Source organism: Thermoascus crustaceus (genome assembly GCF_041956765.1).
Source record: "Thermoascus crustaceus strain CBS 181.67 unplaced genomic scaffold VTN00scaffold_8, whole genome shotgun sequence".
NCBI lineage: Eukaryota > Fungi > Ascomycota > Eurotiomycetes > Eurotiales > Thermoascaceae > Thermoascus > Thermoascus crustaceus.
Genome location: NW_027192534.1, coordinates 1179490 through 1195688, shown reverse-complemented (window position 1 = coordinate 1195688; position 16199 = coordinate 1179490). Strand labels below are relative to the sequence as shown.

At 50.8% G+C, this 16199-nt stretch overlaps 6 protein-coding genes across 6 annotated transcripts; 3 read left to right on the top strand and 3 right to left on the bottom strand.

The window, feature by feature from the left end:
* Window positions 1-906: 906 nt before the first annotated feature.
* VTN00DRAFT_9992 (uncharacterized protein) lies at window positions 907-1150 on the top strand (the record flags this gene model as incomplete). The annotated part of the gene is made up of 2 exons (XM_069437008.1): window positions 907-1056; window positions 1121-1150. 2 exons carry the CDS (start codon window positions 907-909, stop codon window positions 1148-1150), a joined length of 180 nt encoding a protein of 59 aa, XP_069284591.1.
* Window positions 1151-1497: 347 nt separating this feature from the next.
* Window positions 1498-2923, bottom strand: VTN00DRAFT_9991 (uncharacterized protein; the record flags this gene model as incomplete). Its single annotated transcript, XM_069437007.1, has 3 exons — window positions 1498-1717; window positions 1772-2716; window positions 2790-2923. 3 exons carry the CDS (start codon window positions 2921-2923, stop codon window positions 1498-1500), a joined length of 1299 nt encoding a protein of 432 aa, XP_069284590.1.
* A 756-nt stretch (window positions 2924-3679) lies between these two features.
* VTN00DRAFT_9990 (uncharacterized protein) lies at window positions 3680-4048 on the bottom strand (the record flags this gene model as incomplete). The annotated part of the gene is made up of 2 exons (XM_069437006.1): window positions 3680-3958; window positions 4046-4048. The coding sequence occupies 2 exons, from the start codon at window positions 4046-4048 to the stop codon at window positions 3680-3682; spliced, it is 282 nt and encodes a 93-aa protein (XP_069284589.1).
* A 473-nt stretch (window positions 4049-4521) lies between these two features.
* Window positions 4522-7073, top strand: VTN00DRAFT_9989 (uncharacterized protein; the record flags this gene model as incomplete). The annotated part of the gene is made up of 4 exons (XM_069437004.1): window positions 4522-4547; window positions 4602-4635; window positions 4702-5042; window positions 5102-7073. 4 exons carry the CDS (start codon window positions 4522-4524, stop codon window positions 7071-7073), a joined length of 2373 nt encoding a protein of 790 aa, XP_069284588.1.
* Window positions 7074-7591: 518 nt separating this feature from the next.
* On the top strand, window positions 7592-9511 carry VTN00DRAFT_9988 (uncharacterized protein; the record flags this gene model as incomplete). Its single annotated transcript, XM_069437003.1, has 6 exons — window positions 7592-7674; window positions 7762-7789; window positions 7883-7947; window positions 8004-8038; window positions 8097-9274; window positions 9353-9511. The coding sequence occupies 6 exons, from the start codon at window positions 7592-7594 to the stop codon at window positions 9509-9511; spliced, it is 1548 nt and encodes a 515-aa protein (XP_069284587.1).
* Window positions 9512-11205: 1694 nt separating this feature from the next.
* Window positions 11206-15519, bottom strand: VTN00DRAFT_9987 (uncharacterized protein; the record flags this gene model as incomplete). The annotated part of the gene is made up of 4 exons (XM_069437002.1): window positions 11206-14561; window positions 14621-14791; window positions 14844-15099; window positions 15154-15519. 4 exons carry the CDS (start codon window positions 15517-15519, stop codon window positions 11206-11208), a joined length of 4149 nt encoding a protein of 1382 aa, XP_069284586.1.
* Between the last annotated feature and the right edge of the window lie 680 nt (window positions 15520-16199).

Below are 16199 nucleotides of genomic sequence, written 5' to 3'. Positions count from 1 at the left end.
GCTAAGCGAATACCTGTATGAGACAGGAGTATATCAAAACGGAAGCATTAAGAAGTCCATTTTCTACTACATGTGCAGGATTTCCTTGCGCTTTGCTAAAGAGGGGACACGATGGAGCATTTTCCATCTTAACACCGACGGCTCAAATGGAGTCAAACTGCCGCATGATCAGACTACCCTTGAAGAGGGGTCCTATATTGTTCTTCAACCCAGTACGTACAATGGAGAATTGTGAGACATACTGCTAATATTAGTAAATATAGATGGAAATCCAATTGATGTGGAAATTACAGACGTGAGCGCAGCACGACGAGTACCCTCTAGAACGGGCCCCTCTCACAAACTGAACCAAAAAGCATGCACCCCCAAACATTATCAGCCAATACAACAATGTATTTCTATATATCCTGCTAAGATAATTTACACAGCAAGCTCACTTCAGGAACGCCGTCCGAACCCGTGATGGCGTCTGTAATGTTACGGGATTTGGAGGCCTCGGCGACTTTGCAGGTCTACAAGCCCCACATATATTTCCCCTCGCAAGGGAGAGCATCTGGAATGACCAGGACTATGGAATGAAATGGATAACTGATACTTCTCCAGCCGATTCAATTGGTCAGAATAGGATATACTGCTTGCTCTTGGGCGGCCACGTCCATCCTTCCTTTGACAATTATCTGTTTTCCATCGATCTGAATGTGAATAGCGTCTCGCTGTGTCGTCTTTTTGGATCTTGCAAAGAGAGCCCAGGCTAACTGAATCCAGGACAACTACAAAGTTTATGTATTTGTCGAGGACACGATTGGCATAGACGGCAAAATACTAAATTCAAGAGCAACAGACCCACAAGATCCTCACCGCGTCAGTGGTGGAGCGTTGCGATGGCACTTCGAACAAGCGGTCCTCATGAACATGAAGGGGATGGGTGAGGAGTATCCGGACTGGGAATTCGACTTTTTCGAGGGCGAGGACGTGATAGCTGAAGTCATGGAGGGGCCGGACCCAGGGGAACGTATGGAACTGGAACTGTTCACGCGACTTGGCTCTGGAGAACAGGTTGGTCAAATCGTGGCCGACTGCAAACCGGTCTGTTAGAACCTTGAAGCTAACGCTATAGTAGTTCAGTTATGATTCCGACTCCGACAGTTGAGTATATACGAAGATCATCACTATCGGCAGTATATCTTGAAGTTGAAGTGTATGGGGGGCCCACCAAGCTCGTCTGAGAAGCATATGACCGGGGGGGGTGGGTCGAAGGGAGATATCCCCAGAGGAAGTAAAATACCTGGGGGGATTGATTATCTGAGGGGCCTATACTAGCTTCTAAACCCGAGTTGATGAAGTTCCTTTGGACGCGATCATGTGGAATTTATTTTGGATATCACCTATTTGACTTTTTTGATGTAACCCTTGGATCTGAAACAGCTTATTATTTACATGGGTCTATACGCAAGTAACTTGTAGAGAGGGAAATAAACAGAATGAAAAGAAATTCGTTCACGCCTTTGGTGTGATCTTGAAGTCCTTGTACGACCACTTCTCCGTAGACTTGGTCTTCTTCTTCTTTGATTGCAATATCGGCTTACGAGCTTCGAGCTTTCCTTGGACGATCAAGGTTCTAAATCTGTCATCCAGCAGGTTGCCTTCCGGCTTAAGCAGACGGAGAGAGTCTTGAAGTTCGTCAGGCAGCACCAGTTCCAACGGTTTCTCAGGGACTCTGTTTATCGTATTAGTAAATGAAAACTAGCACAGAATGTGGCATTAAACTTACGGATTTTTGCCCAATGGTCTTCGTCGCAAGACGGTGTCATCACCTTCTTCTGAGGAGTCACTCTCTTGCTCCTGTCGTTTGGCCCGTTCTTTCTCTTGCTCTTCAACCTTCTTGGCGATTGCCTTAGCCTGTTGAGCCTGCTGCTCCCGCTTCTTCATTTGCTCCTCCCATTTCGCTTTTCTCTCAGCCTCCTTCCGTCTCTTTATCTTATTTCTCTGAGCCTTCGTCTTTCGTTCTGGTCTCTTCTTGTTCAACCATTCGGGCTTCTCGTATTCACTTTCGAAGCCTTCCCACGCACTCTCGTCATCGGACTTGACCTCACCATCATCGTTTTGGGCTTCCTCGATCAGGCGCTGTCTCTCCTCTTCCTTCCGCTGCTCCTCCAGGCGCTTCTTCTCGGCCTCTACCTCCTTTTTACCCTCCTCCGTCAGGAGTTTATCCCAGTCTTCAAACGAAGGATTGTAACTTTGTCCGGCATGCGGATTCTTCACCGCTGGAACGGGCTTTCCATTAGCAGCCAAGGAGATTGGTGCCTGTTTTATCGTCGGAGGAGCAACAATCGGCTTCGGCTTCTCCAGGAAATCGAACTTGGGATCATCAAGAGGGGTTGGTTCCTGTGTATCCGCCCAGGGATCGTATATAGCATTGTTCTCGTTCTTTACAACTGGATTTCCTTCCGCCGCAACCTTCTTCAGGCGCAGCCATTCCTTGTGACTGACCCAGTCACTCTTCTGTTTCTTGGTCTTCGGCTCGATTATCCCATCCGTCACTTTCGAGTTGGTCGGGCGTTTTCGGCTATCTACTGCCGGGATTACAGAGCGCTGGGCGAGAATCTCATCTGCTTTGAGGGGCTTGTGCTGCTTGCGATACTGCTTCTGAATTTCCTGCGAACCGGTGGTATCGATAGTGAAGAGTTCCTCGGAGGGCTTTTCTGCGACAACACCACTAAATAGCGACTCTGTAAGCACATGAAAAAAATTACAGGACATAAGGATAAAAGGAAAAGACAGATCCTTACCCTTTGGTCTCTTCTTCCCTCAAAAGTCGCAGGCCCTCTTGCACTTCGGTGATGTCGACATTTTTCCTCCACGCCTTCTTGCCTTTGCGAGAAGGCTGTTTGTATTGCTGCGGAGCTTCCACTGCAGCAGACATCTTGGTATTTCTCACCCAAGTTCTGCTGTTGGAGTAATTGGAATTGGGTCCCTTGCGGCTTGTAATTTTCCGATTCAAAATCTCCAAAAATCTGGACCGATTAGCGCGGGGAGACGCTAGTGCGGCTGCCGCGCTAGGACGGTGCTGGACTTGGCGTATGGTCCGCGCGGAACCGCGACTACTCGCCAATCTCCCCGCCCAATTTATTCTTTAAGATCCATACAGGTAAGTATAGTCCTTGTATACTGTCATATGCTATTCTATTCTTTATTCCTTTTAAACATCCAGACATGTTGGAGGAAATAACCGTGGGCCCTCTTAGAATGGAGATCTGTTCAGTGCGGAGTATTGGCTGATGTACTGAAGCAGATCAGCTATTAAGGCATCCACTTTGTTGAACGATTTCAGTGTTAAGCATTCATCTGCTTATCCAGGCAGTAGAGATATACAACTTGATTCTTTGCTTCTGTTAGGTACCTAGTCCTAACCATAGACAGCTTTGTAAGTCATTGAACGCTCCACTTCAAACACCATCGATACAACTTGCCAAGCACCCATGCCTGTCCGCTTCCTGCTTCAGGAAACATCCTTCAGGAAATGGCAAAGAGCGTCTTCAAGATGATTCTTTTCCCTCATTACCAGCACGCTCATCGTTGATCTCGTCGCTCTTATGATTTCCTTCCTCTTCCTGGGGAGGGCGGTAGGATATCGCTAAACGGATGAAGAAGCTGTTCCAGATCAGTGACGTTGCGTCTATCAACCCCCTGGAATCTCTGTTCCATATCGCCCCGCATTAGTGGGGGGAAGCTCCGAATTAACACTGCAAACCTCCTCGGGGCTCAGTTGGCGGTAATCGACGATTTTCCTTTCGCTGTCAATGGTACGGAGGACGCCGTCCGAACCCAAGTGGCAGAAGCCACGGCCGGACTCGTCCCGGCGGAGGGATCTATAGAGTGATCTGGCTTTTTCGCATTGCTCGCTGTGGCAAGCGCAGCCGCCGTAATCTGGCACTTCTCGTGTAGGTTCTCCTTGCGCCTACACAACAAGCAAAGGTTAGTGAACGAGAGTCTTGAGGGGCATTAGATAATAGGAGGTATGTAATTCTGAAATATGAGATCTAACCATTGTGTTATGCACCACCAGAAGACTACCTAGATATATTGCTCTTTAAAGCTCTGCGGTAAGGAGCAGGAGGGGATTTTATTGCGCAACGTGACTAGGATGTTTAGTACAATACATAAAGTTTGATCTTTGTAAGCTGGCCTTCTGTAACAAATTCCGTTCTCAAGATACAAGACAGAATGCCCGAGTGTTGTCCAGTGGTAGGTAAAACGGAAGTACTCTGCTGTGGCGGTGCCCCGTGGTGCCAACGTGGTCTATATCGCCACCCCGACACTTTCTCGAATCGGCACGGAAACGCGCTCAACACCACCTTCAGCCATCCTGGTCGTATCCGCTCCATTCAGTCCTGACTCCTCAGGTTGAACCTCTTAGCTATCGATTGGAGGGTTCTTTGGTGATCGCGTTCCTTTCATCTGTTCGTTGTTTTCATCTTTCTTTCGCTTTCTCACCGACTCGCGCGCTAAAAATCGAGCGCTATGCCTGTCGTCAAGGGAGGCGTTTGGTAAGTTCTATCCTTGAATCAACTTACCTTTGAACAGCTTCTAACCTGCTGCAGGACAAACTTGGAAGATGAAATCTTAAAAGCGAGTGTAAGTGATGATACCTTGACATTTGAATCTTTTTTATCGGACCGATGCTGATATGATTCTCTACAGGTGTCGAAGTATGGCCTCAACCAGTGGGCACGTGTATCGTCGCTTCTCGCGCGGAAGACTCCGAAGCAATGCAAGGCGCGCTGGGTAGAATGGCTCGACCCGAGCATTCGCAAGATCGAGTGGTCGAGGGAGGAGGATGAGAAGCTGCTGCACCTGGCGAAGTTGATGCCCACGCAATGGAGAACGATCGCACCTATCGTGGGACGGACAGCGACGCAATGTCTGGAGAGATACCAGAAACTGCTGGATGAAGCGGAGGCTCGTGAGAATGATGAGTTGGGACTGGGAGGACCTGGGGCCGAGGCCGCGGCTCCCAGTGCAGATGATGTGAGGCGGCTACGGTATGTTATGGTCTTAACTGTTCCTTTTGGCTGAACTCTTTTGCTAACATTGAATCTAGACCCGGAGAACTCGACCCAGATCCCGAATCGAAACCCGCTCGCCCTGATACTATCGACCTTGATGAAGATGAGAAGGAAATGCTCAGCGAGGCCCGTGCCCGTTTGGCTAACACCCAGGGCAAAAAGGCTAAGCGGAAGGCGAGAGAACGACAACTTGAGGAGTCGCGCCGACTTGCGGTACTCCAGAAACGCCGTGAGCTTAAGAATGCCGGCATCAACATCAAGGTCGTTACGACCAAAAAGGGTCAGATGGACTACAATGCGGACATCCCGTTCGAGAAGCAGCCAGCTCCTGGATTCTACGACACTACAGAAGAGCAGGCCAGGAATGAAAGGCAGCGGGAAATGTTCGATCCCCGCAAGCAACAGGTTGCGAATAAGCGGAAGGGAGACCAGGCTGAGGAGGCCGAGCGGAAGAAGAGGAAGAATGAACAGAGTGGCTCTGCCACATTTGCAGCAGCAGCGAGGGCCGGCCAGCTGCAGAAGATCCGTGAAGCGGAGCAGAGCAGTAAGAGGAGACCTCTTGTTCTGCCGAGTCCGCAGGTGAGCGAGAGCGAACTGGAGGACATTATCAAGATGGGTATGGCGGGGGACAAGGCCAGTAAAATGGCCGGGGAGGAAGATGGCGCTCGAGGCTTGGTTGGGAATTACTCGACGCTGGTCGGAGCGACGCCTATCAGAACGCCACGTGCTCCTCCGGAGGAAGATCACATTGCCAACGAGATTCGGAATATCAAGGCTTTGACTGAAACGCAGTCATCGCTGTTGGGTGGTGAGAATACTCCATTGCATGAAGGTGGTGCTTCCACCGGCTTTGAAGGGATTGCTCCTCGGAAACAGCAGATGGTTACGCCAAATCCCATGGCTACTCCCTTCCGCCAGGCTGGAGCTAATGGTGTGGGAGCCACGCCTATGCGAGGAGGTATTGGACCTGGAGCCACGCCATTGCGTACACCGAGAGATAATTTTGCTCTGAACAAAGAAGGCGCGCCACTCGTCGGTGCCACACCAAAGGAAGTGAAGATGCATGAGAATTTCATGAGACAACAGCTTCGTAGCAAACTTGCTTCGCTCCCGAAGCCCAAGGAAACCGAGTGGGAATTGGAAGAGGTCCCTTCGGAGACTGTCGAACCGACACCAACGGCCGACATGCTTCCAGAGGACGCTGAGGACCGTGACAGAAGGGAAAGGGAGGCTCGTGAAAGGGCTGCGCAGGCTGAATTCAAACGTCAAACGCAGGTGTATCAACGATCCTTGCCACGGCCCAACGTTCTTGATATCGATGCTTTGATGGAACGAGTTTCGCAGGTCACAGATCCGATTGGCAGCCTGATCGCCAAGGAGACTGCGCTCCTTATTGCTAACGATGCCCGGAAGTTCCCAGTTCCTGGCGGCAAAGTTAACGGAAAGGCTCCGAAGCTAGAAAAGCTGGATGACAGTCTACTCGAGGCGGCTCGTGAAGCGATTAAGGCTGAGGTTGCTTCCTCCGAGTTGCAGCTGCAGTGGGAGGCAGACTTTGATGCTTCCTGGTCGTCAAGTCACACTAATGCTCTCCCTGGCCTGTCCAACTACACCGACGAGGAGGAGGATGCCTACCAGCAGGAGCAACGGATGATGAACGCTTTCGACAGTGTGCAGGCGACGCTTCTCGCCACAGCGGAGCAGGGCAACAAGCTCGAAAAGAAGCTTGCGCTGCATTATGGCGGATATCAGAACCGTGCAAAGACGCTCCGCGCGAAGATTGCTGAGGCCAGTACTGCGCTTGAGAAGGCGAAGATGGAACTGGACTCTTTCCGAACTCTCCAAATTTCTGAAGAGTCCGCAATCTCTAGGAGACTGGAGAAGCTGCGGGACGAAGTTACTTATGTCACCAGGAGAGAACGGGAGGCTCAGGATGTATACAAGGCTAGAAAGGACGAGCTTGACGAGCTCGTTGGGGGATTCGGGACTACGATTAATGGATGGCATTAAAGAAAGATTAAATTGTGCTTCTAGGACTCTGTATTAACATGCATTATTCCCCGAGGGTAGATAGTCAAAGGCGCATCTTGAAAATTGATTCTGACTTCAACCTTTTATAGTTTGATGTACTTACTGTACCTATATACATTGCCAGTTGGGATAGCTTTTTCTTTTAGCTAGCAATAATGCCATTAAAAGGAGTGGAAGACTTTTCATGAGTCATTTTCTTGTTTTCCCACCCTATGTTCCAAGTATTAAATATCCAGGTATTTCGTCTAACTGTAATGGAGATGTTGTAGATAGCAGTGCGGGTATGCTTGAGGTCCGCTGCTCGCGGCGGATGGCGAAGACACCGGAAGGGGGCTCAGGCAGGCCTCAAAGGGCGCTTCCCGCCCCCGACCGCCGCAGCGAGAATCCTTCACCTCCTCCAGCCGCCACGACGTCGAAATCCATCGATTTCTCGACAATCAAGTCCTTTCCATCTCCAGAATCGCGTTCAGACAGTAGAGAATCGTTCGGCCGACACGATGGGCGTCAGGGATTCTCACGGCGAGGCCGCTGGCACGCCAGATCCGGTCGAGAAGGGCTTCGCCACCCTCAACACCCTCAAGTAAGTCCCCCAAAATGGAAAAATAAAGTCTCTCCCAGGGTTGTCGACTCCGGTTTTACCGGTCGCATGTACTGATTTTGATGATAGGATCGGTGTAAAGGCCATGGTGCAGAAGGTGAGGTCGCATCTGCCTGCTCGAGCGTCGTGATACATTAACACGTGATGACTGCCGTTTTGGGACATTATGGTTAACACCCTTATTTTGCAGGATGGTGAATTTCGAAAAGCTGAGATTCTGTCGATGAAGCAACGGAAAGATGGTCCTAGCTTCTAGTATGTTTCTCCTTGTGTTTATTTTTTTTGTGTTCTTGCTACTAACTGGGTTGAAGCGTACATTATGTTGATTTCAACAAGCGTCTCGATGGTATGCACAAAGTAAAGCCGTCTAGTTTGAAGTGATATCTACTCACATACTCGTTAAGAATGGATCCCCGCATCGCGGATTGATCTTACACAGGAAGTTGAATGGCCCCAACCAGAGAAGCCAGAGAAGAAGAAGACCGGTGGCGCAGGCAACAAAGCACCAAGCAAGAATACAGCTGCGCAGAAACGTGCCAGAGCAGACAGCCGAGGTACCTCGTCGACTCCGGATCTTCTCACTGGCAAGAATACCAATGTTAGTAAAGCGCAACGTCCATCGAAAGCAGGCGGCAAGGAAAATCGCGGCGACGAGACGCCCGCAAATCTCTCCTTTATCGGCTCTGAAGGGGTATCAGCAGCTGGCACGCCTAAACTCGAGTCGGAGGATGTTGAAATGGCCGATGCCAGTTTCGCGGAGTCGACAGCGGCCATTAAGACGGAAGAAAAATCTCAGGAAGAGCTTCAACGCGCAGAGGAAATCGAGAAGTTGCGGACGGGTGGCAGTTTGACCCAGAACCCGATCGAAATCCACCGTGTCCGTAACTTGAACCGTCTCCAGATGGGCAAGTACGAGATGGAGCCGTGGTATTTCTCTCCGTACCCTGCATCCTTCTCGGACGCGGACATCGTCTACATCGACGAGTTCTGCCTGAGCTACTTCGACAATAAGCGTGCTTTCGAGCGGCATCGTTCTAAGTGCACGTTGGTCCACCCTCCAGGCAATGAGATCTACCGCGACGACCACATCTCATTTTTCGAGGTCGACGGTCGACGTCAGCGGACTTGGTGTCGGAACCTCTGCCTGCTGAGCAAGCTCTTTCTCGACCACAAGACACTCTACTACGACGTCGACCCCTTTCTCTTCTACTGCATGTGCACGCGAGACGAGACGGGTTGCCATCTCGTCGGATACTTTTCCAAGGAGAAGGACTCTGCTGAGGGTTACAACCTCGCTTGTATCCTGACCTTGCCCCAGTACCAGCGGCGTGGATACGGGCGTCTGCTCATCTCCTTCAGTTACGAGCTCAGCAAGCGTGAAGGCAAGCTCGGTTCGCCGGAGAAGCCGCTCAGTGATCTTGGTCTGTTGGGCTACCGACAATACTGGCGGGAGACGCTCACGGAGTTGCTCATGGAGCCTGGACGGGAGTCGGTCAGCGAGTACGAACTGGCTACGCTCAGCTCCATGACGGAGAAGGACGTCCACGAGACGTTAGTCGTGTTGAATATGTTACGGTACCACGTACGTCTTTCTTGCCGTTCCTCTTCTATGTCATTGCTGTGCTAAAGAGCGGTAATCTAACTAACCCGATTAAAACAGAAGGGAAACTGGGTCATCGTCCTGACTGACCAGGTCATCGAGCAGCACAAGAAGCGCCTCGAGAAAGAGAAGACCAAGGGTATTCGCAAGATCGATCCCTCGAAGCTGCAGTGGAAGCCACCCGTCTTCACCGCCTCCAGTCGTACCTGGAACTGGTGAGATGGGATACCTTCCTCTTTCTTTCGCCTTCGTGCTCCTTGGTGCTGGTTCTGGTTCCCAGACAAAGAAGGAACCCCTTTTCATCTTTCTTTTCTTAGTAATTTAATGATTCACAGCGATGGCGTTTCTTTCTTTGTTTGTACTCTAAGCAAGTGTTCGGTTTGGTTTGGGTTGGGCGGTTTTCCGAGGATCGGTGTTTTGAAAGGGCTTTCGTTTCGTTGATTTTGGGAGTTTGAGGAATAGATAGATAGCGTATCTACCTACTTAGCTTATGGTTTGTTTCTCTAGGAAATGGAAACGAAACAAAGGGAAATAAATAGTGAAAGTTAAATATTAGATTAGATGTCTGTCCCGTCCGGTGAATGTCTACTGTAGTGTACGTAGTAGAGTTGAACTTGGAAAGAATAGATGTGTATGTAGCTTGATGAATGTTCCCCTTTTCCGCTACGGTACAGTAGTTCTACGACCATAGTCTACAGGAAACAATGCTCAGCTTAACAGTTAGAGGTACAGTACAGGACCTATCTGGGATGCGCTCTTCCGGCTTTGTATTTTATTATTATCGACCTCAAATTAAATTTGTGACCCGAACTTATCGATTAGAAATCAGGCTAATAATTTATGGGATGAAAAGAAGAGGAAACAAGAAGACTAGGAAAAAAGATTTAAGAGGAAAAAGGAAGATGGATTTTGAATTTCATAGCCTTTGATTTGATTTTCAACTGTCCTGTTCTGTTTCTGCCCTGCATAAAAGCAAACAAGAGGCGTTTGGAGGGGCTGGGGAACAGCTGACTGACTCAGAACAAAGGAAAGAAAAAGAAGCCTTTCTCCACGACGAAAATGGGATAGATAGAACTAACTAACTACCATGGCCATGCCTAACGCCCCCTTCCCTTTTGCACTTGCAAATCGACAAAGCAGGATTAATGCCAAATGTTTGACTCGTGCTATTGCCCCAGATAAAGTTTGTTGGTGTTTTGTTTGTTTGTTGTCAGGGAATGATTGCTGCTGCTGATCTGAACCTCCTAGTAGAAGAAGAAACCCCGTGAAAGACATGTTTCTTGTAAGGGAGGGAGGGGGAAAGGAGTAGCAAAGTGTCATTTGCACATGGAGGCTAGATACACATACATAGGGCATGAAAGAGATACTGTGCATGCATTGTCCGGTAACAGCCTCAAAAGGAGTTTCGTCACGGGGGGCATTTGATTTCGAAAAAGAAACAACCAAGCACAACGGGAATTTCACAAACGTTCCTCAGAGGGACACGTGATAGGACATTAGGCTGACAATGCAGCAGAGATAGAGAGGTCATTGAGGGCTGCTAGCACAAAGTATCAACCTTGCACGCGCAGAAGAGATTCCCTGACAGTGTAAGCGTCAAAGCTGCAAGGGGGGTAGACAAGTCGCACAGGAGAGCTGTTTCCCACAGCGAAGTGAGTAGGTGCCATTCCAGAGGAAGCGGAAGTGGGGAATAGAGAAATGAAAAAGATATTACTAGAAAGCATGGAAAAAACACGGGTGGCAAAGAGTCACCCCGACTAAGTGATGGACAGCTCATGAATACCGAAATCAGGCCTTAAGTGATCGTAGCTATGGCCCCAGTAATAACCAATTCCGAAGGTAAAACCCAGATTTCAGAAACGGAGTTGGATTCCGATCCTAAGAAACATTCCCTCCGATGGCTTTCAAATGGCCTACGCGAACGTGCGTGGTCCCCAGGATGCGTTGCCAAATGAAGCACGCGAAGCAGTGCTTCCATTAGTGGAATTAGGATTCGACTTCTTGGAATTGAAGCCCCCGGATCCCTCCTTTGACTTTGCATTCTTGCGAGATTTGAAGTAGTTCGAACCACCCCCACCACGTTGTCGTGGACCATGACTGCCTGCCTTCCTTGGTAATGTCACTGTCTTCGTGCTACCTAAACCGGGAAGACGGATCAATACATGAATGGAACCATCCTTATCGTGAATTGTGAACCTATATGGTTCGATGCTGTGGACTTGCGTCGGTTTCAGATACTTCGTGCGAGCCCTCGTTGGAGGAAGAGCGGCATGCCAAGCTGCCGGAGGAGCCATGTTTGGTACCCGGACAACAGGTAAAGAACCCGCTTCACGGTCTTCAAATATCTCCTCTTCTTCCTCAACCTCTTTGGAGGTCACCTTTCCGGCGTCTTTCTGATAGTCGCTTTCAACATTCTGTGGAAGGGATACTGCTGCAGGTGCAGGATGTGACTGTACGTCAAGCGGTTCTTTCGAAGCCGAGGTGACAGCAAGAGCAGTCTTTCCTTCTTGCTTCTTTTCAGTAGAAACCTTCTTTCCGAACAGACCATTAAATCTATCCTGCCAAGAAGTTGTACTTGCGATGGGCTGAGGCACAACGCGAAGAGGTGCTGCTGCCGCCATAGAGGCAAAAGTAGGCGGTTGCGGTGGCGGCGAAACAGGTTTTGGAGGAAGTTTCACGACGGGCTTTGGTGTCGGAAGATGGACCAGTGGACGTTGCGAATCACCGAAGACAGGATGACTCGATATCTCCTCTGGAGGAGGAGGTGACGGTATCCGAACATATCCATCGTCTTCACTGGTTGCCGGCTTTGTCTGTTCAGCCATGTGAGGAAAGAATCGTGAACCTCGCCCAGTCACATTGCTGAAAGGCCGCGAATGGCTGTCCGAAAATGGCAAGCCACCGACTGTATGATCGAATGCATTTAGTGGTGGCAGCGGCCCTCCTGCATCAGATGTCCTAGTAACTCCAACAACCTGTCGTTGACCAGCTTGATCTCCTGTCCTAACCTGGCGCCAGGTCTCATGGAAACTGATCTGCATTGATGGAGCACCATCATCACGCATGGCACTAAGTTCACGGTGAAATTTCTCATTTTCTTCTGCCTCTTTCTTCGAGGCAACAGCATGGAAATTGCTCCAGGCCGCAGTTTCACTGGCACGGCGGGCATCATGTTGCCAATGGTTTGGCTGGGAGCTTGGAGGCCCAATTGGGCCGGGCCGGGCAATTGGGTTCAGAGAATCATACGACAGATTCCGTACCTCTGGCGATGATAACGGAGATATCGACGTGTTATCCTGGACAATTCTCGAGGACCCAGAGAACGGCTGCGAGCTGTTGCCTGTCGATGGTGGTCCAATAGGCGCTTGATCGGAAAGACCCAGGGGACCACGTAGAGGGAGATCTCTCGCGGGGAAGCCAGGGAGATTCCGATCGAATGTACCGTTACCCAGCACCCTCTCACTGCTAAGAGGCTTCCAGAGATTTCCACTGGTCGAGGGATGATTGCCGAGCTTCGAACCAGAAGCCCATGGGGAATAGGAACTCGAGACGTTTAGATTGCCCCTCCATTGAGAGCCTTTCTCATCTCCTGTGGTTTCCGTATGTCGTTCAGATGGTTGAGGCTGAGAAGACTCACTGGGCCGTCGCAGCCCGTTTGTCTTTGCTGCATCACCTTTGGGTTCAGGTTTCGGGGAGGGGCCGCGTCGACCATGAGCCGCGGAGGCAGATTTTTCAGGGGCTCTCTCGTTGGCAGCAACAAGTTTCTTCACAGAGTCAGGGTGGTGCACCTTCATCATTCCGTATTGTTTAGGCTCTCCAGTAGGTTCGGGAACCGGAGGTTTAGGAGGCGACTGAGACGACGGAGCAGTGGTTGTAGGAGCCGACTCCTTGGCGGACGGCTTGCTAGGTTCCTGGTTCTTTGACTTCTCTTTTTCGGACGGTGGGGGTCCCAAAGCTTCGAGCTTCAACCGAATCCTCTCACGGCGTTCAGCCTCCTCTCTCTGCTCTTGCTCCAGCCTCCGCTGCCGAGCCTCCAGCCTCTTTTCCTTCATGATACGTTGCTGCATGGCAATCGGATCCTCTTCCATCACCTGAGGCGCTCCTACGGGCTCATCAGAAGTTGATGATGCGGTCGTCTGGGGCACACCCGCATGGGATCCGGGTGGGGCATAGCTCATGCTTGTAGAAGCGCGAGACTGCCAGGCTGTGCCAGCAGGCTGCTGGCCGGGAGAAACAGCCCGCGGTGGAGGTCCGCCAGACTGTGGGATGTTACGAGGTGAAACCGACCTCTCAATAGTCCCATTCACCTGAGAATCTCTCCGGGCATCACCTGGTTTCGAAGGACCATCGGGTCTGCCTAGTGACATCCGACGACCAAAGCTCCCACTACCTCCGCTGACGTTGGACGATGTGCGGCGCCGATTCCAGTGCGGACCATCTTGGCCACTTGATCTATGAGTTTGGAACGCAGGCGAAGGCTCCGCAGGTCGTGTCTGATCATTATGGGTCGGTCTTTGGAGAAGAGACGGTGCACGAAGGTTCTGTTCGTTCCGCAACAGACCTTTTCGGGTATCAGAGACCGGCTCATAACGTCCTGAGTGGGAGTTATAGAGTTCTCGAGGGACACTGGATTGGCCATCCCTCCAAGATCGATTGAAATCATCAGCTGCAATCTCCTTTGCAGGGCTCGGTCCGTTGACACCGTCATGGGAATGGGAATCCTTCTGAAAGAAACGAGACTGAGGTTGTGCTTGGACCGGCGGGTTCACTGGAGATACTTTCTCCAAGGGAGGCAAAGGTGCCCACGGAGACTTTGGAGGGACAGGAGCTGGACTCTTCGCTCTCAAAGTTGGCTTCTCATTCGGCCCCCTAGACGATGTGCTGGCAGCCTTTGCTTGTTTTTCTACGTTTGCTCCGACCCTTAGAACGGTAGCATTCGGTCCAACAGAGCTCGGTGGTTTAGAAGGAAGTGTCTTCGAGGTATCCTGCGTTGTAGACTGTTCCGTTGGTGGCGGTGTATCTTTCACGTCCTTGGACGCCTTTGTGTCCTGACTAGGTGCCGGAGTACTCTCAGTGTGCGTGAGCGTGATTTTTGTCCCATCATTCCATTCTATTGTCTCAGGAGCCCAGTCGTCTTCATCGTCATCAATATCCGCCCATTTTGCTTCTGTACCACCGCCGTCCTCCTGAATGCGGGAGGTCATGTGTATTCCATATTGCTGCTTCAGCTCCTCATCAGTGAGATGCCTTGCAGGTGGTGGTTGGACAGCTATATGAAATAGACAGTCAGTAGCTTTTCACCCTGAACTGAACAATCCTTGCACCTACGTCGATTCTTGTTCCAAACTTGGCTTGGATCTGGTGCAGTTCCACCAGTCTTGGCCCCGGACGCTGCAGCTTTGGCTGCTGAATCACGCAGGCCACTAGTGGTCTTAGCGACTAAGCGTGGCCGTGAGCTCAACGGAGGGGCGCTCGACAACGTAGTGGAAGAGGTAGACGCTGCATAGATTAGATTCCATCCACAAATTCGAAGCTCTGACTGGGAGGATACCTTTATCGCCAACCTTTGGCGGCGCAGCTGCTCCTGGAGCCTTCGGAACTGAGAACTTTGCGAACGTGACAGGCTTGAAAGTCGTTGGCTTTTTGGCAGAACCTCCGCGTGTATGATGCCTGCCATCTGTTCGACTGGTATCTGATTCTGAGCCTCCCTGCGAGCCTGTGTCTTCACCACCGTCTGATGTCGACGATACCCCGTTCAACTCTAGAGCTCTGCTTGCAACCGGCCCTGGGCCAGATTTACCGTTGTCCTGTACCTAGTTCAGCAACACCATTCGACACCCTAGCCCCCAAGACAAACTCACAGGTGCTGGACTCCCAGAAGTCTTCCCGTCCTCGGCGTTGTCAGCTGGTGCACGAGAGGAATCCGTCTTCCCATCCTGTTCTCGAGCGTTCGTCTGGTTCTCGGCGTGTTCAACCTGAGCGTTAACTTTGTTCTCCCCCGCGTCCCCTCCAGCAGGTTTATTGTCGGGTTTGCTCGCAGGAACGTCGGAAGGCGAGGCCTCGCCGCCCGACCGGGTTTGGTTTACCACATCGTGGCTGCTCTGCTCTGCCATAACAATACTCGAGTCTGCTAGCTCGCCAGAGATTGTGATATCGTTAGACCTGTCTTCTGAAGCTGCGGGTGTGGGGCAAGAGCGGATCCTGGTCATGGGTTCATAGCTAGGCATGAGGAAATGAACTGAGGTGTACCTATCGTCAGGTATTAAGAATCGCCACGGTGAACTGCCAGCTCGACGAGCAGTCCTTCGGGTGAGGGATCGGAAGGACCTAAGATGACGCACGGCAGAAGGCGCCCAACCTGGGAGGTTGAGGTTCGAACTCGCAACAGTAGGCGACCGGCGGGATGCGATACTAAGGGAAATGCACCGTAGATTGATCCGCGGGAGGTCGCGAGGAGCACTGTTGTTTGTAGAGTGATGATGGAGGTGGTGGAAGCATGGGAGCGGGCTCAGGGCTAAGCTGAGGTGGCTGCATTCGGTTAGCGTGGAACGAAAATGAAGTCAAGAAAGCCACCTCAGAGACACAGGGCTGGAGCCGCAAGCCACACGTTCCTCTACGGTGAATTCAGCTACTGTTGACACTGATGGGTATAACTATCTGTGGCTCTTCATCATTGAATCTGAGCTGAATAGCCCAGCGCAGCGTCGCACGATATCGTATGATGCCGTGCATCTACCTAAGTGGACTGCTGTGTACACGCAGATCCCAATCAGGCCACTACACTATGAGCCAGGCGTAGCTTTCTCTACTCTACATCTGTAGATGAAATTTCTACAAGCCTAAGGCATAATACAGTGGAACTTCACTCAGAACGGTGTCTTCATTCTAGACTTGAAAATATGTACAC